Source organism: Trachypithecus francoisi, unplaced genomic scaffold (genome assembly GCF_009764315.1).
Source record: "Trachypithecus francoisi isolate TF-2019V2 unplaced genomic scaffold, Tfra_2.0 Lachesis_group0, whole genome shotgun sequence".
In the NCBI taxonomy this organism is placed as follows: domain Eukaryota; kingdom Metazoa; phylum Chordata; class Mammalia; order Primates; family Cercopithecidae; genus Trachypithecus; species Trachypithecus francoisi.
The window spans coordinates 196444742-196468580 of record NW_022681453.1 but is presented as its reverse complement, the minus strand read 5'-3'; the positions used below and the strand labels follow the sequence as shown (position 1 = coordinate 196468580).

At 41.6% G+C, this 23839-nt stretch overlaps 1 protein-coding gene across 3 annotated transcripts in view; it reads right to left on the bottom strand.

Annotated features, from left to right (window-relative positions):
- Window positions 1-8638: 8638 nt before the first annotated feature.
- LMLN (leishmanolysin like peptidase) overlaps window positions 8639-23839 on the bottom strand; it is an 80125-nt gene continuing 64924 nt past the window's right edge. The window contains exons 16-17 of one of the 3 annotated variants that reach the window (XM_033213261.1): window positions 19164-19374; window positions 8639-9838 (exon numbers count right to left, since the gene is read on the bottom strand). In XM_033213261.1, coding sequence (XP_033069152.1) covers window positions 9828-9838; window positions 19164-19374 — 222 coding nt within the window. In that variant the 3' untranslated portion in view covers window positions 8639-9827. Of the gene's footprint in view, window positions 9839-16798; window positions 17147-19163; window positions 19375-23839 lie in introns of those variants that run through there. The other 2 variants (XM_033213260.1, XM_033213262.1) reach the window with 2 other exon arrangements.

Here is a 23839-nt window from a genome sequence, read left to right as displayed (position 1 = left end):
GAAAATGGCCATACTGCCCAAGGTGATTTATAGATTCAATGCCATCCCCATCAAGCTACCAATGACTTTCTTCACAGAATTGGAAAAAAAAAAACGGCTTTAAAGTTCATATGGAACCAAAAAAGAGCCCGCATTGCCAAGACAATCCTAAGTCAAAAGGACAAAGCTGGAGGCGTCACGCTACCTGACTTCAAACTATACTACAAGGCTACAGTAACCAAAACAGCATGGTACTGGTACCACAACAGAGATATAGACCAATGGAACAGAACAGAGTCCTCAGAAATAATACCACACATCTACAGCCATCTGATCTTTGACAAACCTGAGAGAAACAAGAAATGGGGAAAGGATTCCCTATTTAATAAATGGTGCTGGGAAAATTGGCTAGCCATAAGTAGAAAGCTGAAACTGGATCCTTTCCTTACCCCTTATACGAAAATTAATTCAAGATGGATTAGAGACTTAAATGTTAGACCTAATACCATAAAAACCCTAGAAGAAAATCTAGGTAGTACCATTCAGGACATAGGCATGGGCAAGGACTTCATGTCTAAAACACCAAAAGCAACGGCAGCAAAAGCCAAAATTGACACATGGGATCTAATTAAACTAAAGAGCTTTTGCACAGCCAAAGAAACTACCATCAGAGTGAACAGGCAACCTACAGAATGGGAAAAAATTTTTGCAACCTACTCATCTGACAAAGGGCTAATATCCAGAATCTACAAAGAACTCAAACAAATATACAAGAAAAAAGCAAACAACCCCATCAAAAAGTGGGGAAAGGATATGAACAGACATTTCTCAAAAGAAGACATCCATACAGCCAACAGACACATGAAAAAATGCTCATCATCACTGGCCATCAGAGAAATGCAAATCAAAACCACAATGAGATACCATCTCACACCAGTTAGAATGGCAATCATTAAGAAGTCAGGAAACAACAGGTGTTGGAGAGGATGTGGAGAAATAGGAACACTTTTACACTGTTGGTGGGATTGTAAACTAGTTCAACCATTATGGAAAACAGTATGGCGATTCCTCAAGGATCTAGAACTAGATGTACCATATGACCCAGCCATCCCACTACTGGGTATATACCCAAAGGATTATAAATTACTCTACTACAAAGACACATGCACACGTTTGTTTATTGCGGCACTATTCACAATAGCAAAGACTTGGAATCAACCCAAATGTCCATCTGTGACAGACTGGATTAAGAAAATGTGGCACATATACACCATGGAATACTATGCAGCCATCAAAAAGGATGAGTTTGCGTCCTTTGTAGGGACATGGATGCAGCTGGAAACCATCATTCTTAGCAAACTATCACAAGAAGAGAAAACCAAACACCGCATGTTCTCACTCATAGGTGGGAACTGAACAATGAGATCACTTGGACTCGGGAAGGGGAACATCACACACTGGGGCCTATCATGGGGAGGGGGGAGGAGGGAGGGATTGCATTGGGGAGTTATACATGATATAAACGTCATGCACATGTACCCTAGAACTTAAAGTATAATAAAAAAAAAAAAAAAAAAAAAATTTAAGATACTACTATTCAATAAATAATTTGAATATCACTATGAAATAATACATAATAGATTATCGAAGGAAGAGAAGCTTGGACTCTCTCCTAAGGTAAACGTAGGTGACTGCAGAGAGAAGGATCTCTAACGAAATAGAAGGGGAAAGGCACAGCCCTCAAGCAGGAAGTGGAAGGCTGTGATTTCAGAATGTCCTGTCAGCTAAAACTTCCATAAAACAGCTTTATGCACTCTTTTGAATAAATGCTCTGCATGGTTGTGTGGAGGAGATATTATTAGGATGGGCTGATCTCTTAAAATGATGAAATTGAATTTACTGTAAATTTATGGAGAAAAAGGAAATAAAAATATGCTCCTGTAAGTTATTTGGGAAAGAGAACTTTAAAATCAAGAGTAAGATGAGTTCTCAACTTCCTCACATCTGTTTGTTTACACTGTCTTGTAGAGGTAGGTATTAACACATACTATGTTAAACACCTTGCACAAAAAACACCACATCGGGAGAAAGAAAGTCAGCAAATTCTCTGTCAGCCAATGGAAAAGGGTGGAGTAAACCAATGATTACTTAACAAACATGTTTTAAAACAGCAAACTATTATACACAGTGTGGAGTATATTTATAGTCTGTTTAGTGTTATGAAATGGTTTTGTTTATTTTGAAAATACTTGTCATTTTAGCAATCTCCTAATAAGACGATGCATTTAAAAGCTCAGAACAAAATACATACGGAATGATCATCTTCTCTAGGAGCAAGGAAACCCAGCCTTCTGGTTTATATACAGCCTTTCACTAATGAAACCTTTACAATTTTGTTAGGTCTAATTCAAAGACCAAGAAGGCATTGGACGGAAAATAAAGGGAGCAAGTTTGGCACCAGATTTAAGTGGGCTTTTGATGCCTCAAAAAATTGTTCTTTTAATTTTAAAACATCTAAAGTAAGATTATCTTCTCTTCCTTGTAGATGGCATCTAACCATGTCCCAGTGATGGTCAGATTCATTATAGGCTCGAGGTGTAATGCAAAAATCTGACATATTCCAGTCACACTGTAACTGAAAAAGATATTTCAAGCTCATGAGCCTATCTCCCATCCAAGGGACAGTTTTTCTAAGATCATTAATTTGGTTTGCCAATTTTTGATCTATTTGGGTCTGAGAATTCCACAATTTTGAGGAATTCTTTTGCCAACTATGTACATATTCTGCAGTTTGAACAGAGGAGTGTAAAGCAGTTCCAGCAGCCGCAGCAGTAGCTGTGACTGCAATAAGACCCATAATCACTGCAATTAAAGTAAAAATGAGTCTTTTGGACCTAGTTAGAATTCCTTTTAATATTTCTGTTAGAATATGGATGGATGGGGAAGCCTCCCACAGTCGGTCCATGGACACAGGGATCCACATGCCCTCTCTTGCCCTCACCAGCAGAATACGGTGCTGCCAATCAAAAGTCGAATCAATGCAAGTAAACAATCTACAATTTTCACAGGTTATAGTTTGGGAATCTGGTTTAATAACCATGTTTCCTACAACTAGCATATAAGGAGGTTTTACACAACTTTGCAAAGGAATTGTCAGATTGAAATTTAGGTTAATAGTATAATATGTCTTATGATTTCTTGTTCCCATAACTTGATTTCCAGACCAAATTCTAATGTGCTGTGAGGCTGCAGTAAGCTTCCATAATTCTGGATGTTCAGGACCAGTAACAGGACTAACTAATTTTGGTCGAGGTAATGAAATTCGCTTTTCACCCCATTTCCATGGATAGGGCGATTCTAACCTTCTATAAACCTGGTCCAGCCTTTCAGTTAAATCACTATCATAGTCCGGATTAGTGGGCCAGATGGATGGGGCCTGTGAACGTCAGTGAGTCTGGCCCGTACAATCATAATATAATTGGCCTCGAAGGGCCCAGCCCATAATAGTTCCCAATTCATTGTTTTGTAATACCACTGCAGTATCAGCCACACATTCTTCCAAAACTAAGACCTTTGGGTCTTTTGATTTTTTGGGAATTTCCTTGGGTTAAGGTTTCCCCTTAGGCCTAAATTTTAATGATCTTTGATAGGAAGAGTCATGTAAATTATTTATCCGTGGCCCAAGTGACATTCCACTTACCATGTGATAAGTAAATCTACTGATGGCACTGACAGTAGGTACTTCTACCAACCAATTTTGGGTTGTAGGCATTAAGCATCCTGGTGCCTTCCCCAGGCAAATAGGAGAATAATCATACCCAATGGAAATGTTTATCATCATTCCTTCTTCTTCAGGCTGGCCAGGGCCACGGTCATCTGTGGGGCCCGGTACCCATGCACTATTATTAACACATACTTCAGTAGGATTATCCATCCGTGTGACTGCCCAAATTAAGGGCAGGAAAGGCACACAGTCCCAGTAAGTATAATTAGCTGCAGCTGCTCCTGCAGACATAGGGAGACTTACCACCATTGATACAATCATTAAATCTGCAAGCAGCATATTCTCCGGAGTTCGTGTTACCCTTGTTTTCTTCAGATTTTTTTCAGCTAACTGTGTCAGCTTCTTTAGTTGGGCCCAAGTCGGCGGCTCTGCTTTCTTGGTGGATGGCAACTTCTTTTGTAAGTTGTAGGTACCCAAACTGGAAGCTGATTTTCTCCTGGTGAAACACAAGCAAAGCCCCTCCCCACATTATCACCTTCCCTATTTCTCATGTTTTCTTTTTATTGTCTTTTCACCAAATTGGTTTTCCTTCATGTGGGCTGTTCTTTTACCAGTAAAATGTTGTTCTGCAGTAGTGGTCTGATTTCTATCAATGTTTAAAACATGTAAAGTGTAGAGTGCTAGATTAAGCTGCATCTGGGGAGTGTTATTATCCTTACTATTTTTTTCCTTTTTTTGTTTCACCAATTGAGCTTTGAGTGTTCTATTAGTTCTTTCAGTTATGGCCTGTCCTTGGGAAGGATAAGGGATTCCTGTTGTATGTGTAATTTTCCACTAATTTAAGAATATTTGAAATGATTTACTGGCCCATTATTTGTTTTAATTTTTTCTGGTACTCCCATGACAGCAAAACAAGATAATAAATGTCTTTTTAACATGGGAAGTACTTTCTCCTGTCTGGCAGGTTGCCCATATGAAATGTGAATAAGTATCAACTGTCACAGGGACAACTGATAATTTTCCAAACGACGGTACATGCGTGACATCCATTTACCATAACGCATTAGGACATAAACCTCTGGGATTAACTCCTGCCTCCTGAGTGGGCAGGTGTAGGACTTGACAGTGGATGCCATGTTGTACAATAGTTTTTGCCTGTTTCCATGTGATATCAAATTTACTTTTTAATCCTGTTGCATTTACATGAGTCAGGGCATGAAGTTCTTGTGCTTCCATGAAGGCAGATGATACTAGCAAGTCAGCTTGTTCATTTGCTTTAGTTAAAGACCCTGGTAAATTAGTACATGCTCAAATATGCGTAATGTAAAATGGGAAATTTCTTTTTCTTACAGTTTGTTGTAACAAATTGAACAGCTGATTGAACTGATCATCCATACTATATTTGATTAGGGCTGTCTCAACATCCTTTATAGCCTGTACTACATATGCAGAATCTGAAACAGTGTTAATAGGCTGATTAAAATCTTGTAACACTGAAATGACGGCAACCAACTCTGCTCTTTGAGCTAAGTGATATTGAGTTTCAATGACTCCTTCTTTTGGCCCAGTGTAAGCCACTTTTCCATTGCTGGAACCATCAGTAAACACCATCAGAGCATTTTCTAAAGGTTTTTGTCTGGTAATTTTAGGTAAAATCCAAGTAGCCCACTTTAAAAACTGGAAGATTTTTGTTCTTGGGTAATGATTATCAATAATTCCCACAAAATCAGCAAGACCAATCTGCCATGCATCAGAATTGATAAAGGCTTGCCTAACCTGTTCCTTGTTTAAAGGAACAATGATTTTATCTGGGTCACTTCTACACAATTTTACTACTCGTAATCTTGCCTGACCAGTTAATGCAGCCATTTGATCTAAGTACAATGCAGAAGTCTTAATTGTACTGTAAGGAAGGAACGACCACTCCACAAGATCTGTATTTTGAACAATGATGCCTGTTGGAGAATGTACAGTAGCAAAAATCAAAAGTTGGAGTGGGGCTAAGTGATCTATTCTATTTACTTGTGCTGACCGAATTTTTTCTTCAACTAATTCAATTTCTTTAGTTGCCTCTGGAGTTAATGTTCTTTTACTATTCAATTGTGGATCCCCTCTCAAGATAGAGAACAAATTTGACATGGCATAAGTAGGGATGCCTACAGTTGGCCAAATCCAATTAATATCTCCTAGCAATTTTTGGAAGTCATTTAATGTTTTTAATATGTCTTTTCTTATTTTTATTTTTTGTGGTTTAATTTTCCTTTTCTCTACCTGCACTCCCTAATAATGAAAAGGAGTGGAGGTCTGAATCTTATCATATACTACTGTCAGTCCTGCATTTGCACCCTCTGTCTGCAGAAATGTGTAACAGTCAATTAATTTGCCTCTCGTTTCTGCAGCACACAAAATACCATCAACATAATGAATGATATAACAGTCTGAAAACTTGTCTCTAACTGGCTGAAGAGCTTGAGCTACAAAAGTCTGACAAATAGCTGGGCTCTTAAGCATTCCCTGAGGCAACACTTTCCAGTGAAACCTGGTGGCTGGTTCTTTATCATTTATGGCCGGTATAGTAAAAGCAAATTTTTCAAAATCCTGTTTTGCCAGAGGAATGGTAAAAAAGCAATCCTTCAGATCAATTATAATTAAAGGCCAATCTTTGGGGATCATGGCCAGAGAGGGCAGCCCGGGTTGGAGAGGCCCCATGGGTTGAATTACCGTGTTAACGGCTCTAAGTCAGTCAGCATGCGCCATCTGCCGGACTTTTTCTGAATTACAAACACTGGAGAATTCTAAAGAGAGAAAGGGGGTGAAGCGTGTCCTTTTTAAAATAGTTAACTATTTCATGTAGCGTCCCCAACTTTTCCTTAGGAAGCGGCCACTGTTTGACCCAGACAGGACGCTGCAGGGTGAGTCTGAATTGCTCCCTTGCTGTAGTGAACTGCAGGTTGGGCAATACTGAGTGCCGGGAGCCGAGTAGCAGTGAGTCTAGTCTCAGGCTCCCTCCTCCAGCACTCACTCGCTGAGGAGGAGGTGACCATCGTGGTTTTAGCCCCAATGGCCCCGATGGTTCTGGAATTGTTCTTTTTAATTTTAGTGTTTCAGGATATATTACCTCCTATAATTGATTGTAGTCCACATTTTGCGTTGACCGAGTCATTACAGACTCTGCTACATATTTACAATGTGAACTTTCCGTTCCTTTCTTGAACTCTGTCCCTGCCTCTTCTTCACAATCTCTCACACAGCTTTCGGGGCATCAGAAACTGAAACGCTATCTTCTCCTGTTTGAAACGGTTCTAAAGTTGCTTTAATAATGGCCTAATCATTCCACACTGTACGTGGAATGATTTTACCTTCCCTACTTGCTTGTTTTAATTCTTTGCCAGTTTTTTCCCAGTCTTTTAGATCTAAAGTTCCCTGTTCTGGAAACCATAGGCAGAATTGTTCTATTGCTTGAAATAGAGTAATTAGATTTTCTGTAGAAGCTTTAACGTTCCCTCTTCTTAAGACAATTTTAATGAAGCTGAGATAAGAGGCATATTTACTTTCAGTTTATCCCATTGTTACCCTGGGTTCCTCTAAGCGCACGAGCTTACCGCAAGGCTGACCGTGGACGTACACTCGGGAATCTCTCATCGGCTGTCCTCAATGCTCAGGTTCTTAGCGTACCTTCACCCTAGAGAAAGGCACCTGCGCTGGGCGGCAGATGAAGGGGTGGCCTGCCCCTGCACACCTGTGGGTATATCTCGTCAGGTGAGACACGAGACTGAGAAAAGAAATAAGACACAGAGACAAAGTATAGAGAAACAACAGTGGGCCCAGGAGACCAGCACTCAGCATACCAAGGACCTGCACCAGCACCGATCTCTGAGTTCCCTCAGTTTTTATTATTATTTTCATTATCTCAACAAGAGGAATGCAGTAGGAGAGCAGGGTGATAATAAGGAGAAGGTCAGCAAGAAAACATGTGAGCAAAAGAATGTGTCATAATTAAGTTCAAGGGGAGGTACTATGCCTGGATGTGCACGTACGCCAGATTAATGTTTCTTTCTGCCCAAACAACTCAGTGGAGTAAAGAATAACAAAGCAGCATTGCTGCCAACATGTCTCACCTCCCGCCATAGGGTGGTTTTTCTCCTATCTCAGAACTGAACAAATGTGCAATTGGGTTTTATACTGAGACATTCAGTTCCCGGGGCAGGCAGGAGACAGTGGCCTTCCTGTATCTCAACTGCAAGAGGCCTTCCTCTTTTACTAACCCACCTCAGCACAGATCCTTCACGGTTGTCGGGCTGGGGGATGGTCAGGTCTTTCTCATCCCACAGGGCCATATTTCAGACTATCACAGGGGGAGAAAGCTTGGACAATACCCGGCTTTCCAGGGCAGAGGTCCCCATGGCTTTCTGCAGTGCATTGTGCCCCTGGTTTATTGAGACTAGAGAATGGTGATGACTTTTACCAAGCATACTGCTTGTAAACATTTTGTTAACAAGGCATGTCTTGACAGCCCTAGATCCCTTAAACCTTGATTCCATACAACACGTTTTTGTGAACTCAAAGTTGGGGCAAAGTGGCTGGGGCAAAGTTACAGATTAACAGCATCTCAGGGCAAGGCAATTGTTCAGGGTACAGGTTAAAATGAAATTTCTTATGTCTTCCCTTTCTACACAGACACAGTAACAGTCTGATCTTTCTTCTCCCTTCAACACCCATTGTATCTAGGAAGTAACTAACTTGCTTTTGATTTTACGGGCTCATAGGCAGAAGGGACTTGCCTTGTCTCAGATGAGAATTTGGACTGTGGATTTTGAGTTAATGCTGAGATGAGTTAAGACTTTGGGAGACTATTGAGAAGGCATGATTGGTTTTGAAATGTGAGGACATGAGATTTGGGAGGGGCCAGGGGTGGAATGATATGGTTTGGCTCTGTCCCTGGGGCCACCCAAGAAGTTCTACCTTGCCTGCTGCCTAGGTAGAGCTGATTTATCAAGGCAGGGGAACTGCAAGAGAGAGCGAGTAATTCATGCAGAGGCGGCTGTGCGGGAGACTGGAGTTTTATTACTCAAATCAGTCTCCCTGAGCATTGGAGGAGCAGAGTTTTTAAGGATAACTTGCTGAGTGGGGAGAGCCAGTGACCAGGAGTGCGAACTGGTCAGGGATGAGATCCCAGGGAGTCAGAGCTGTCTTTCTGCGCAGAGCCAGTTCCAGGGTCGGGGTCACGAGATCAGACCAGCCAGGTTATCGATCCGGGTGGTGCCAGCTGATCCATCAGGTGCAGGGTCTGCAAAATATCTCGAGCACTGATCTTAGGAGCTGTGTAGGGAGGGTCAGAATCATGCAGCCTCCAGCTGCATGGCTCCTAAACCAGAATTTCGAATCTTGTGACTAATGTTAGTCCTACAAAGGCAGTCTAGGCCTCAGACGAGAAGGAGGTCTGCTTTGGTAAAGGGCTGTTATCGTCTTTGTTTCAAACTATAAACGAAGTTTTCCCCCAGGTTAGTTTAGCCTACGCCCAGGAATGAACAAGGACAGCTGGGAGGTTAGAAGCAAGATGGAGTCGGTTAAGTTAAATCTCCTTCATTGTCTCAGTCATCATTTTGAAAAGGTGGTTTCATCTCCACCCAAATCTCATCTTGAATTCCCACATTTTGCAGGAGGGACCCAGTGGGGGTAACTGAATCAGGGGGGAAGGTGTTTCCTGTGCTGTTCTTGTGATAGTGAATAAGTCTCATGAGATCCGATGGTTTTAAAAAGGGGAGTTTCCCTACACAAGCTCTCTGCTCTTGTCTGCTTCCCTATGAAACGTGCCTTTCACCTCCTGCCATGATGGTGAGACCTCCCCAGCCACGTAGACATGTAAAGTCCATTAAACCTCTTGCTCTTGTAAATTACCCAGTCTTGGGCGTCTTTGTCAGGAGCATGAAAAGACTCATCCAGCAGGCAAGCTGTGCTGAAGATGCAGTTCCTCTATTCTTTGTGTTCTTTGTGGCAACCTCACATTGTTTGTATCTTCAGTCAAATACACCCAAACCGCCACTGTCTACACACTTACGAACACTCACGAGTGTGAACACATAGCAGCCCTCTTCTCATCCGCCTGTACACTCTTGAAATGTCACTAGGAGACACCTAATGGGGGGGAAAGCCAGATGTTCAGATATTGTGATTTCAGTATTTTCAAATAAGGCAATGTCAGAAAGTTGTTGAGTCACTAATGTCTCTACTGAAATTCAAAAAATTGAGTGGCACTGAGCATTAAAATGATTTTGTATCTAAGACATAACATCTATAGGCATCAAAATATTTCCATAATATAAAATGGAAAAAGTAATGACTATCAGAATATTTGGACAAATATTTGAATCACATATTTGGACCCATCTCCCTATTTTATTTTGAACATTTTAAAAAATGAACTTCTAATGGCATCCCAACAAAGGTAATTTAAATAAACCCCTCCATTTCTGCATATCTACTGGTGAGGTTGTGAACAAAAGACTAATTTATGTAATAATGCCCCCTATAATAAACTATATTCTATGAACATATCCAAAAATAGTGTAAACAAAGTCATATATGAGATATAGATTTATCTTCAGTATGCTGGGCAAATAATATTGTATTTATCTGAAGTAATTTATTGTGTATAGTTTCAGCCACTTATATGCAGTCTGTACAACTTTAAAAACACAACGTATTATTAGAAAATCCCCACAAAGATCTCAGTCCAACAATTAAGTCACGCAAGTGATGCTGGATCAGTTTCACAAAGTGCTTGGCTCCAAGTCGCAGGCAGAACGGCTGTAAATGCACGTGAGGAAGGGACCTCCTGGGACATTCTCTTGTGCTACATTCAGGTTATGAGAAGGAATCATACTCCAGGATGACACCCACAGTCTATTTGATGCCACTGTGTCAAGTGTGGTGCTTGAATGTGCCAGGATGGTCATGCAATGAACTTTCTGGCCCACAGCATAGACCAAATCGTCTATGAATTGCTTTAGTCTGCTCTTCTTCCTGCTTACCTAGACCCGTCCCCATTCTTTAAGTAGGACAATTTTACTCGCCTTTAAGTAGAAATTGAATTTCATAATAAACACCTTGTCTTCCCCAAATAGAGTCCATGACTGTGTGCTCCTCATCCAGGTTAAAAACGGTATTTGTTTTAGAGACAGGATCTTGCTCTGTCATCCATGCTGGAATGCAGTGATGTGATCTCGGTTCACTGCAGCCTCTAACTCCCCAGCTCAAGTGATACTCCCACCTCAGGCTCCCAAGGGGCTGGGACTACAGGTGTGCTGTACCATACCTGACTGTTTTATTTTTATTTTCTGTAGAGACACGGTCTCCCTATGTTGTCCACGCTGGTCTCAAATTCCTGGGCTCAAGCGATCCTTCCACCTCGGCCTCCCAAACTGCTGGGATTACAGGCACAAGCCACCATGCACAGCCCTCATCCAGGTTTTTCAAAAACTGATAGTGTTGGCCGGGCGCGGTGACTCACGCCTGTGATCCCAGCACTTTGGGAGGCCAAGGCGGGTGGATCACGAGGTCAGGAGATTGAGACCACCCTGGTTAACACAGTGAAACCCCATCTTTACTAAAAATACAAAAAATTAGCAGGCACCTGTGGTCCCAGCTACTCGGGAGGCTGAGGCAGAATGGCATGAACCCGGGAGGCGGAGCCTGCAGGGAGCCGAGATTGCCCCACTGCACTCCAGCCTGGGCAACAGAGCAAGACTCTGTCTCAAAAAAACAAAACAAAACAAAACAAAAACAAAAACTGATAATGTTAAATAAAGACAGGATGCAAATTAGTTTCCATTTTTATTAAAGTTGTCTTTTTCTAAGGAACATATTACACTTAAAGTTCAATACCATAAATATTAATTCTTAAATCTTCTATTTTAGTTATTAAAAATGTAAACACAAAAGAAAACCACCACTCCCTCCCCATCCCCGACCTAATATATATTAAAAAAATATTCTTCCTCTCAGGTAAGTTCTTTTCTTCAGAATGAGTAACATAGACTTCATTAAAATCTTGTTAGTCCTCCTGGGCTGCAAGGACATGGCAGGAATGACAAGTGTCCACTGTGACTGAGGCCCATCTCCTCCTGCCACGACCACTCATGTGCCCTGAGAGACAGGCTCCTCTCTGTCCATTTAGCGTCCAAGGACATGGACAGTGGTAAGGCACCGAGCACAGACACTGTGACGAACACAGCACGCAGGATGGCGTGTGCTCCTGGAGGCAGACCACAGCCAGCACAGACAGCAATTCTGGATGAGTATTAGTCACAGGGTATAGGGCTGGAAGGATTCTGAGAGATCGCTCAGTCGTTCACAGATGGCCTCAGTCAGTAAGTCTTCTATTGTTAGAGGGGACACTGATACAACTTTATGGAATACTTTGATATATTTATTTATTTATCTTCCTAAAACTAAACCTCATAAAATGATGTTTCAACTTCAAATATCGATAAACCTTAAGCCTAGATAGGCTAAAAACTAACTGCAAGCATAATTCATAACATTTATAGAATGTCTATTTGGTCTCAAGAAAAATAAGTATCCTATAGGAAAAATGTAAGGGTTACTGGTTTTAAGAAATAAAAGGATGTTTTTCAGGAGAATACTGGAAGGATCTATATTAGGACGACCTACCTGTTTGCCAGTTTCTTTAAAGCTGTCAGCTCAAGCCTACTGACATGGCTTTTGCTTCCTTCCTGTAAATTTTGTTCCTGAAAACCTGAGACAAATTCACTTGATATTTTTGACAACTGGGACCTTAAAATGATCAAAATGAGCCTAAGTCTGAACTGAAAACCAAAGTAGTCAGTTTTTATAAGTACTTGACCCTTTTTGAATTAGAAAGTGACTCCAGTCTACTGTCCCCAAATTGCTGCTCCCTGTTCCTTCCTGGCATCCCTCACTTCCACTACAGCTGCAGCCAGCCCAGTCTGTCCCTCTTACAGAGACATGGCTTTGTCTTTGCTAATATGAAGGTATAACCTGCCACAGGATACCAACGCGTGGGCCATTTCAAATTCTCCACTTTGCAGCTGAATTTTATACCAATAATGCTGCAATGACATCTCGGATTCTAAAAGTTTGCTTCACTGTCATCTTTTTTTTCCCCAAGAAAGAGTCTCCCTCTGTCATCCAGGCTGTACACTGCAGTGGTGTGATCAAGCTCACTGTAACCTCAAACTCCTGACCTAGTGACCCGCCCACCTCGGCCTCCCAAAGTGTTGGGATTACAGGCATGAGTCACCGCACCCGCCACTATCATATTCGAAGTGACTAAAATGTGCCTCTTAAAATCTCTGACAGGTTCAGTGTCCTTCCAAGTCTTGCTGGATACACTATGCAGCATCAATGATCAGGAATCATATTCAAGCCTTACTGAAGAGGACAGGAGATATCAACACAGTTACCCTGAGGAACTCAAGACTTTATCCATACTTTATCTAGACACAATAGTTTATCCAGTTTCACATTTGTCCAGAGAAAACACTGGGATACCAGGTTTCCAAGCTTAATAAATATATATACAAAAAAGTCATCTATAATATTTTCTTCAGAAAGCCATTAGTGCAAATATAATTATATCAATAAAAAATAAAGCAAAAATATATTTCAAGTATAAAAAGCACCATGCTCAGAAACAACACTACCTAAATGGTGCCACTACACAACAGTCAAAATATAGTCAAACCTATCACTGTGACTCTCAAATATATGATTAATTCATTGTATTTTTGGTAAAATTCTTTATACAGCTCTTTGCAGGATTCATAATCATAATAAGTATATGCTTAGATTATTGTAAGTTTCTTTAAAAATAGACTTTTTGCTTTTCTTTGATTTTGCACAATTTAAAGTGTGTACAACATATGCAGAAAATGAGCACTGGCCCGCAGACCATTATGCAGGTTGAGCATCACTTACTGAAATGCTTGGGACCAGAAGTGTTTCAGATTTCAGACTTTTTTTGGAATTTGGATATTTACAGATACCTAATGAGGTATCTGGGGCATGGGACCCAAGTCTAAACATGAAATTCATGTTTCATACATACCTACACACACTGCCTGAAGGTAATTTTATACAATATTTTTAGTAGTTTGTGCATGAAACAAAGTTTGTGTTAAGTACTTATATGCGGAATTTTCCACTTGTGGTATCAGGTCAGCATTCAGAAAGTTTCAGATTTTGGAGCAATTTGAATTCCGGATTTTTGGATTATGAATGCTCAACCTGTATTAGCATCTTTTCAGTTAAGTTGACTATGTTTGAGATTCCCACCTTTTCACAATGACAAATACCTCCCATTTAAAACCGCATGCAAATATATACTTTAAATTTATGCATTTGAAAAAAAGCGACTTTCCTCTATGCTGGGGTTGCTGTTGGCTCTAATGCCAAATAATCAGAATTAATTCTTAGTAATTATGCTGCTTTGCTCACTTAGCACAATTTCTTCAATGGAGTACTGAACAGCTACATGCTGAATGGATGAAAAGGAGGGAAGGACGAGAAAAGGAGGAGTAGAAGGAGTCTGCCCAAGGGTTGTGGTTACAATACCATGGAGGAATAGGAGGAGTCTGTCCAAGGTTGTGGTTACAATACCATGGAGGAAGAGAAGCAGTCTGTCCAAGGGTTGTGGTTACAATACCTTGGAGGAATAGGAGTCTGTCCAAGGGCTGTGGTTACAATGCCATGGAGGAATAGAAGGAGTCTGTCCGAGGGTTGTGTTTACAATGCCATGGAGGAATAGGAGTCCGTCCGAGGGTTGTGGTTACAACGCATGGAGGAATAGAAGTCTGTCCAAGGGTTGTGTTTACAATGCCATGGAGGGGTAAGAGGAGTCTGTCTGAGGGTTGTGTTTACAATGCCATGGAGGAATAGGAGTCTGTCCGAGGGTTGTGGTTACAATGCCATGGAGGAACAGGAGGAGTCTGTCTGAGGGTTGTGTTTACAATGCCATGGAGGAATAGAAGGAGTCTGTCCGAGGGTTGTGGTTACAATGTCATGGAGGAATAGAAGGAGTCTGTCTGAGGGTTGTGATTATAATGACATGGAGGAATAGGAGTCTGTCCAAAGGCTGTCGTTACAATGCCATGGAGGAATAGGAGGAGTGTGTCCGAAGGTTGTGGTTACAACGCCATGGAGGAATAGGGGGAGTCTGTCCGAGGGTTGCGATTACAACGCCATGGAGGAATAGGAGGAGCCTGTCCGAGGGTTGTGATTACAATGCCGCAGGACTTCATTAGCTTGAGAGAAACAATAGGCACTGCCTATCATTCATGAATATATATTTTTTTCTTTTCATATTCTTGTTAAACCTCATCTGAACATTAAGAAATTTCAAATAGGAATTACTAAATGGGGCTGGTAAGCTCTATTACCAGTGTAAAATTACTTCTGGTGACTGGAATCTATGTTACCAGTAATAGGAGGAGTGTCAAATGCAGGAGGTAAAGGATATTTAAAGCAAAGGCAATCTTCCAGCCTCTGTGGACTGAGTCTTACTTAAAGTGGTACAGTGGACGCTACTGGATAGTCTCTACACCAAACTTGTACCTTGCTGTTAGTACACAATTCAGACTATCTCGTTTTAACTTGCATTTTCCTTCTTATACATAAAACCATTTTCAGATGTTAGAAATTCTTCTGCAATAATTTCTTAAACCACTTTAAAAAATTGCATACCTGTCTTTGCCAGTATTTCTTATCTTCATCGGTCACAAAGGAATAGTTCTGTTTTTGTTGGATCACAACTGTCTTAAGTATTATCAAAAAAAATACAATTATGTTTTTTTCTGTTTGCATGTCTTCCATGTTTTTACAGGGCAGAGTATTTTACTCTCTCTCTTTCCACATTTTTTCATGTCATTATTAAACTCATGAAGAATACAACCGGAAGCTGAGCTCTGAAGAGGGATGAATAGATGGCTACCAGCACACTGACAGCAGTTCTGCCATAAACTGCCACACAGCTGGCAAAAAGGGCAAACACAGTTAAATCATAAGATTTAATGAAATATTTTTTAAAAATTATTTAGAATAAACAATGGGAACAGTGAATTAAGTTTACTATATACAGCCATTAATTTTTTTTTTAAAGATACAGGGTCTCACTCTATCGCTCAGGCTGGAATACAATGGTGCAATCATAGCTCATTGCAGCCTCGAACTCCTGGGCTCAAGCGATCCTCCTGCCTCAGCCTCCCAAGTAGCTGGAACTACAGGCATGCACCACCATGCCCGGCTGCCATTAAATTTAAAATAGGTATAATAATGATATGTAGAAATCCCAATTCAATTATTTTCTATAAATCAAAGGACAATTTATACTTTTGAGGACAAGCTCTCCAATTCTAATCGTGCAATAATTAGCTGTTGTTTAAGTTACTGCAGTATATGGATGATGAACTTTCCCACTGTTATATGTTAATAAAAATGTTGAGGTATGTAATCACTCTGAAAATTCCACCCATTATCCTTTTTTCAAAGGAAAACTTTAGGAAGATTACAAATCCTGAAAAATGAAGAGACTTGGTGACTTGCAGTTCCTTCTCCTTCTCCAAGATGAGGTGGTTGGGTTGCTGATGAAGGTGGCTGGGTTGCTGATGAAGGTGGCTGGGTTGCTGATGAACGTGGCTGGGTTGCTGATGAAGGTGGCTGGGTTGCTGATGAAGGTGGCTGGGTTGCTGATGAAGGTGGCTGGGTTGCTGATGAACGTGGCTGGGTTGCTGATGAAGGTGGCTGGGTTGCTGATGAACGTGGTTGGGTTGCTGATGAACGTGGTTGGGTTGCTGATGAAGGTGGCTGGGTTGATGAACGTGGTTGGGTTGCTGATGAACGTGGTTGGGTTGCTGATGAACGTGGTTGGGTTGCTGATGAACGTGGCTGGGTTGCTGATGAAGGTGGCTGGGTTGCTGATGAACGTGGTTGGGTTGCTGATGAAGGTGGCTGGGTTGCTGATGAAGGTGGCTGGGTTGCTGATGAAGGTGGCTGGGTTGCTGATGAACGTGGTTGGGTTGCTGATGAAGGTGGCTGGGTTGCTGATGAAGGTGGCTGGGTTGCTGATGAACGTGGTTGGGTTGCTGATGAACGTGGTTGGGTTGCTGATGAAGGTGGCTGGGTTGCTGATGAGGACAGGCAGCTGTGAAGTTCTGCTTTAAGGTCTGATGGTTGTCAACTCTTCCAAGCCAAAGCCAGGAATGCCACTTCTGCCATCTGCATAGGCTGGCACTCGCTCAAACTTTGTGCTTTGTTCACATGAACATAACATAAAAGGATATCTTGAAGATCCACTTTTCCATTCCTAATGCCATACACACAGAAGAAATCCAGCCAGTAGAGGAAACAGATTGCCTAGCAGAAGCCAGAGGGTGACCACCAGACTTGAGGAACAGGAGCAAAGATCTAGAGTTGAAAACAAAAAGCTGACTTTCTATAAACATTTTTGGGATAAATCATACTGATTAAATACTGACAGATGAATAGCAGTGATTATTAAAAGGTAAACAAGGACCACCTTGAGAGCTAAATCAAGAGTGAAACCCAGGTATAAAAAAGTTTTTGTTTCTTTTTTAATGGAGGAAAAATATATATGGAGGAAGAAATGATGTGTCCACTATGCCAAGGGTAACAAACGGTATCCAAAAAAAATTGCCTTGGGGTAGTAACCCAGCAAAGCTAAAGATAATACACAGAAAAGTAAATTAATATCTTGGTTATTCTGAGATGGGGTGAAGAACTTTCTTCTTTTATTTTTTCTTTGTACCTTCTAAGTAGGCTGACCATATAATTTATCAACCGAAACTAGCACATTTTTTGAATGCAAGGGAGAGGACTATTAATAATGACAACAGACAGACTGCGAGCATGCAAGGGAGAAGGCTATTAACGACGACAGGCAGACGGACTGCAAGGATGCAAGAGGACTCTTAATAATGACAACAGGCAGACGGACCGCGAGCATGCAAGGGAGAGGACTCTTAATAGTGACAACAGGCAGACGGACTGCGAGGATGCAAGGGAGAGGACTATTAATAATGACAACAGGTATATGGATGGTCTCAGCCAGACCAGGACATATGGTCCCGTGTTTCTAAATATCTACCTATCCATTCATATCACTAATCAATCTGACTTGTTTTGAAACAGCAGAAGAGTCTACAGATTTGGGGCACTAGAGGTATATTTTAATTCAGCCATGATGTGTCCCCATAGGTAAAAACAGTTCTCATAATGGAAACATTTTTATAGCAGTAGGGAGATGAGGCCAACCTGACCTTATTTTAGGATGAGTTGTCCTTTTAAATATTTTAAACAATAAAGATGAGCTTTTATTTATTTATTCATTTTGAGATAAAGTCTCATTCTATTGCCCAGGCTGGAGTGCAGTGGTGTGATCTTGGCTCCGCCTCCTGGGTTCAAGTGATTCTTCTACCTCAGCCTCCCAAGTAGCTGGGACTACAGGCGCCCACCACCATGCCTGGCTAATTTTTTGTATTTTTTTTTTAGTAGAGATGGGGTTTCACCGTGTTAGCCAGTATGGTGTCAACCTCGTGATCCGCCTGCCTCAGCCTCCCAAAGTGCTGGGATTACAGGCGTGAGCCACCGCGCCCGGCCAACACTGCATAAGATTTTTATTGTTCATAATCTGAAATGTCAAACTGCCATAAAAATCTCATAGGTCATTTAAATCACAACTTTAATTGTGAATTCATGAATTCTGCTTTTATACTCTCAGCAATGCGTTCTCAGCCTCAGTTGGAACACCGTCAATTTCAAGGGGAATGCATTCTTCTCAAGGGTGTCTTCTGCATTCCCCTCCTGCTTCTAAAGGGTTTAATTGGCATCTGTCTCCTCACAGCTTCAATCTCTTGGTGCCAGTTCCATTCTCTGGAGTCTCAGAATGAGCACATGGTCCTATTCCTCAGTGAACCCCCAGTCTTTGCCAGCCCTGTCTTTTTGTCTCATTTTGCATGTGTGTTATTTGTGCCTCCTTGCATTTTTCTCCTCTTTGTGGGTATGCCAATTCCTTTTTTGAGTATCTTTCTCTCACTTTCACTTCAGCTGATTATGATACCACTAAAATATATTTAATCACTTTTTGTATTTAATGAACAGCATTTTGTTTACCCTTAATTTCCAAATGAATGGATACAACATTCACTTTTTGTGGTCTTTGATGAGTAATTTTGTGCAACTCAGAGGTTCTTCACCAGAAAGCCTTGCTCTTACTCACAAGTGTCAAGTTGACCTATCTTAGATTTCTAATAATGGTGGGAAGGAGGATTTTCCCATAAAAATGCAATCAGAAGGGAAGAAACTCAACTTGTTTTAGAGCTTCCTTGAAGGGATGCCAACATTTTATAAGAGAAGTTTGCCCCTTTACTTTTCCTTCTTTGTTCCAACCATAGAGAGCACTCACCCAGTGGCAGAGCTCGGGTCAAGTTAGTAGCTGGAGGATCTGTTTCTGGAGGACAGAGCTCACAGAAGTCCCAACACGATGGGCAGAGCAGGTTTCCATCATGAATCCAGCCATTCATCTGGATACTGATGGGGAGGACCTGCCCAGCCCGACTACACAAATATGAAGTATCTTGGACCCAAACTTTCAGACCTTGAGGAGAACAAGAAACCTTCAAACAGGAAAAAATATATAAAAATAAAAAATATCAGGTCAGTAAGATTCTAAGAGATTTCTCCTTCAACTACAGGAAAATACATTAAAATTTACAAAAAACATTGGCAATAAAACACAATTTGTAGTGTGGGCATATCTTTAACCTCATATAAAGAGTTAAGTTGGCCAGGCGCGGTGGCTCACACCTGTAATCCCACACTTTGGGAGGTTGATGCAAGCAGATCATGAGGTCAAGAAATCGAGACCATCCTGGCCAACATGGTGAAACCCTGTCTCTACTAAAAATACAAAAATTAGCTGGGTGTGGTGGCGGGCACCTGTAGTCTCAGCTACTCAGGAGGCTTAGGCAGGAGAATCACTTGATCCTGGGAGGCGGACATTACAGTGAGCTGAGATCGCGCCACTGCACTCCAGCCTGGCAACAGAGTAAGACTCCGTCTCAAAAAAAAAAGAGGGTTAAGTTATTAAGGTCCTAAAAGAATTACACTCTGTGTGGCAGGAGTTCTTAAACTTTGAATCTAGCACCTTTTAAAGAATCTGATGGAAGCTATGGACACTTTTCCGAAAAATTACAAGGGGGCACACACAGAGCTTTTACACACACTGAGTTTTTTTCTTTTTTTTTTTTTTTGAGACGGGTCTCACTCTGTTGCCCAGGCTGGAATACAGTGGTGATTTTGGCTCACTGCAGCTTTGACTACCTCGGGCTCAGGTGATCCCCAACCTCAGCCTCCTGAGTAGCTGGGACCACAGGCATGTGCCACTATGCCGGGCTGATTTTTGTATTTTCTTGTAGAAATGGGGTTTGGGTTTTGTCATGTTGCCCAGGCTGGTCTCAAACTCCTAGACTCAAGTTATCCATCCACCCTGGCCTCCCAAAGGCTGGGATTTCAGGCATGAGTGACTGCACCCAGCCAAAAATTTAACTATTTAAAAAAAACCCTCAGAGTTTTTTTCTACAAAGACTTCACATTCAATTATGCTACTTCCCTTTAAATATTTCTGAAACTTCTCTCTTGGAACTATCTTCAAAGTCAGTGCACGCTTTTGAACCTGTCTGATGGTAGCAAATTTTTATGTGGCAAGTAGATATAATTTTTGGAAATAACCCAAAGTTGCCCAGAACCAAGTCCAGTAAAGGTAGTTGACTAAACTGGTTAATACAAGGTGTGACACAAAATTACTAAGATTGATTTCCTTAGGTGACAAACTACTTCTAAAGAGATAATTTCAAAAGAAAAGTTCAAGCCGGGCACAGTGACTCAAGCCTGTAATCCCAGCACTTTGGGAGGCCGAGACGGGCGGATCACGAGGTCAGGAGATCGAGACCATCCTGGCTAACACGGTGAAACCCCGTCTCTACTAAAAATACAAAAAACTAGCCGGGCGAGGTGGCGGCGCCTGTAGTCCCAGCTACTCAGGAGGCTGAGGCAGGAGAATGGCGTAAACCCGGGAGGTGGAGCTTGCAGTGAGCTGAGATCCGGCCACTGCACTCCAGCCTGGGCGACAGAGCGAGACTCCGTCTCAAAAAAAAAAAAAAAGAGTTCAAAAGTATATTTGAAGTCATTTTGAAATAACTCTATCATCAGTTAAGTTGAAATATATCACTCTTTTGAAAATTTGTTTTCCACAAAAACAAACAATGAAGTGTGACCTCTTCTATAAGTCTGTCTTTCAGTGATTCACATCAAGTAAGCATTGACACAGCCACAGTGCAACGCCATTATTCTTTAAAGTGAGACTCGGTCGAGCACTGTGCTTGGTGCTGAAAAGGAGACTAAAAGAGTACATGATACAGTGCCTGCCCTCTAGCAGTTTCAGTTGAGGAAAGATGAGTAGGACACAATTTTTTTTTTCAGCTGGGCACCGTGGTTCATGCCTGTAATCCCAGCACTGTGGGACACCAAGGTAGGCGGATCACCTGAGGTCAGGAGTGCGAGACCAGCCTGGCCAACCTGGTGAAACCCCATCTCTACTAAAAACACAAAAGTTAACCAGGTGTAATGGTGGGCGCCTGTAGTCCCAGCTACTCGAGTGGCTGAGACATAAAATCACTTGAACACAGGAGGCAAAGCTGAGATCCCATCACTGCACTCCAGCCTGGGTGACAGAGTGAGACTCCGTCTCAAAAAAAATAATAATAATAAAAATAATAATAATTTTTTAATAAAATACTAACAGTATTTTGAAATTAGAAGAAAAAGCAAAAACTGAACAGTACCAGACTATTTTATGATTAAGAGTCAATAAATGGTAGAAACAAGAACAAATATTAGAAAGTTTCATGGAAGAAGGCATTTGTATCCTAAGGATGTACCCAGGATTTGGATCATGGATCACCGTAGGGCAGATATTACAGGCTGGGAAGCAGAATGCACGTGGCTTAGAGATGAGAATTATATGAGAGTGTTGATAGGACAAGAGGAAAACTCCCTTGCTGAAGTGGAAGTATTCTCATTGTGGAATTCTGGGAATTAGGTGTGGGCAGGAGGGTAGATGTACAAGTAGTAGCAGACATAATAGACTCAGGAAAGCTGAGTCAAAAATCCAGCAGCAGGAAGAGCCAGGAAGAAACTGATTTGCAGAACACAAAGAAGGCTCAGGACTGCCACACCCGCACCCGGTACCAAGAAGTAAGAGCTACAATTAAAAGGATTACATAAAAGTCTATTTCAGAAACAGACCCCAGCATTCCTCTTCCTCACCTGGACCACTGTTTGTTCTGAACCAGCTGATATAGTTTGGGTATTTGTCCACTCCAATCTTCTGCTGAGATGTGATTCCCAGTGTTGGAGGTGGGGACTAGTGGGAGGTGTTTGCGTCATGGGGATGGATCCCTCATGAATAGCTTGGTGCCCTCCCCATGGGAATAAATTCCCCGTAGGCTTCCTGAAACGTCACCAGAAGCCCATGCCAGCACTAGGCTTCTTGTATTCTGCAGAACCATAGAGATTTATTTTTTGGAAAGGGTAAAACAGAGTTTTTCTGTTCTGGGGGAAACTAAGTACCGGTGAGAGCTGGGCTGCCATCATGAAAATAAGGACTCTTAAGTTCACAGGTTAAATATTGAGACTACTTAGCATTTGAAATTGACTTACTTCCTTGAACTCTCACAGCATATAAACTTCAGGCAGGAGACTGGTCGTTTCTGACAAATCTGACCAGTCAAAAGGGAAATCCCTCAAGACACAGATATTAAACGTTTTGGAAGGAAGGAGCCCTATAGTGAAGCCCATAGTCAGCAAGCCCTGTGTGCTCAGAGCTTCCAAACTGGCTGCCAGCCACTTCTTTTCTCTGTTTTCTTTTTTTTTTTTCCTGTGTAGCTGGGATTACAGGCACCCACCACCACACCGGGCTAATTTTTGTGTTTTCAGTAGAGGAGGGGTTTCACCATGTTGGCCAGGCTGCTCTCAAACTCCTGACCTCAGGTGATCCGCCCGTCTCGGCCTCCCAAAGTGCTGGGATTACAGGCGTGAGCCACTGTGCCAGGCCCCAGTCACTTCTTGAATATGAACAGGCTGTTAATGATCACCAAAGATAGAATCAACCCATTAAATTTTGGAATACTGGGGCTTGTGGCAGGTGGGGATGTGGTATGCGAAGCTAAAATTAAGAATTTACCAGCTTCCAGAGAAGAAAGAAGGAAGATTCTGGCAATCGAAACTCAGAATGACATTGAGACTTAGCATACAAAGGAAAAATGCTCTCACAATTCTGATGGAAAATAATTTTCTCTCTTTTTTTTTCCTGCATCCAATCATTCATTAGGAAAATAATTTTCAAAAAGAAAGCTACACCCACCCAAGCTATTGAAGGATGGCAGAACACACCACTCCAAAATATGCTATTTTGGCACAAAGGTTCCCAGCTAAAGGGACTTAAACACAGCAGACCCAACGACACTGTCCTGACCTCCCCCTTTCCTCCTGAAAGCAGGACATAAAACTCCCACAAATGAATAAGGTCCCATGAATAAGGTCCTTCCTTTTCCAGAAAAGAAACCTTCTTATCACCAATACAGGGAGTCAAAGCCAAAGAATTTGGTACAAACAGACCTTCTTAAAATAATTCTTAGCTTTCTTTAGCCTCCCCCTACATTTTACTTTTCCATGACTGTCTCCCTTTGTTCAACGTAGTATAAAAGTATATAGGTTTTACCACTTCTTTGAGTTTTCATTTACTCATGCGGGCTCCTGTGTCATGTAAAACTTAGATTAAATAAATGTGTATGTTTTCCTCCTGTTCATCGGGCTTATGTCTACTTCATTCTCAGGCCTAGCTGAAGACCCTGAGGGCAGAGGTGAAGCAGGTGAAATCCCACCTTCCCACGCTATCAGCAGGTGTCACAGTAGAACAGTGATGCTTTCAGACATGCAAGTCTCAACGCTGTTCTCTGTCACATACTCCTCAAATCTCCACTAGAAGATATGTTCCATTAAAATTAAAAAGAAATCCAAAAA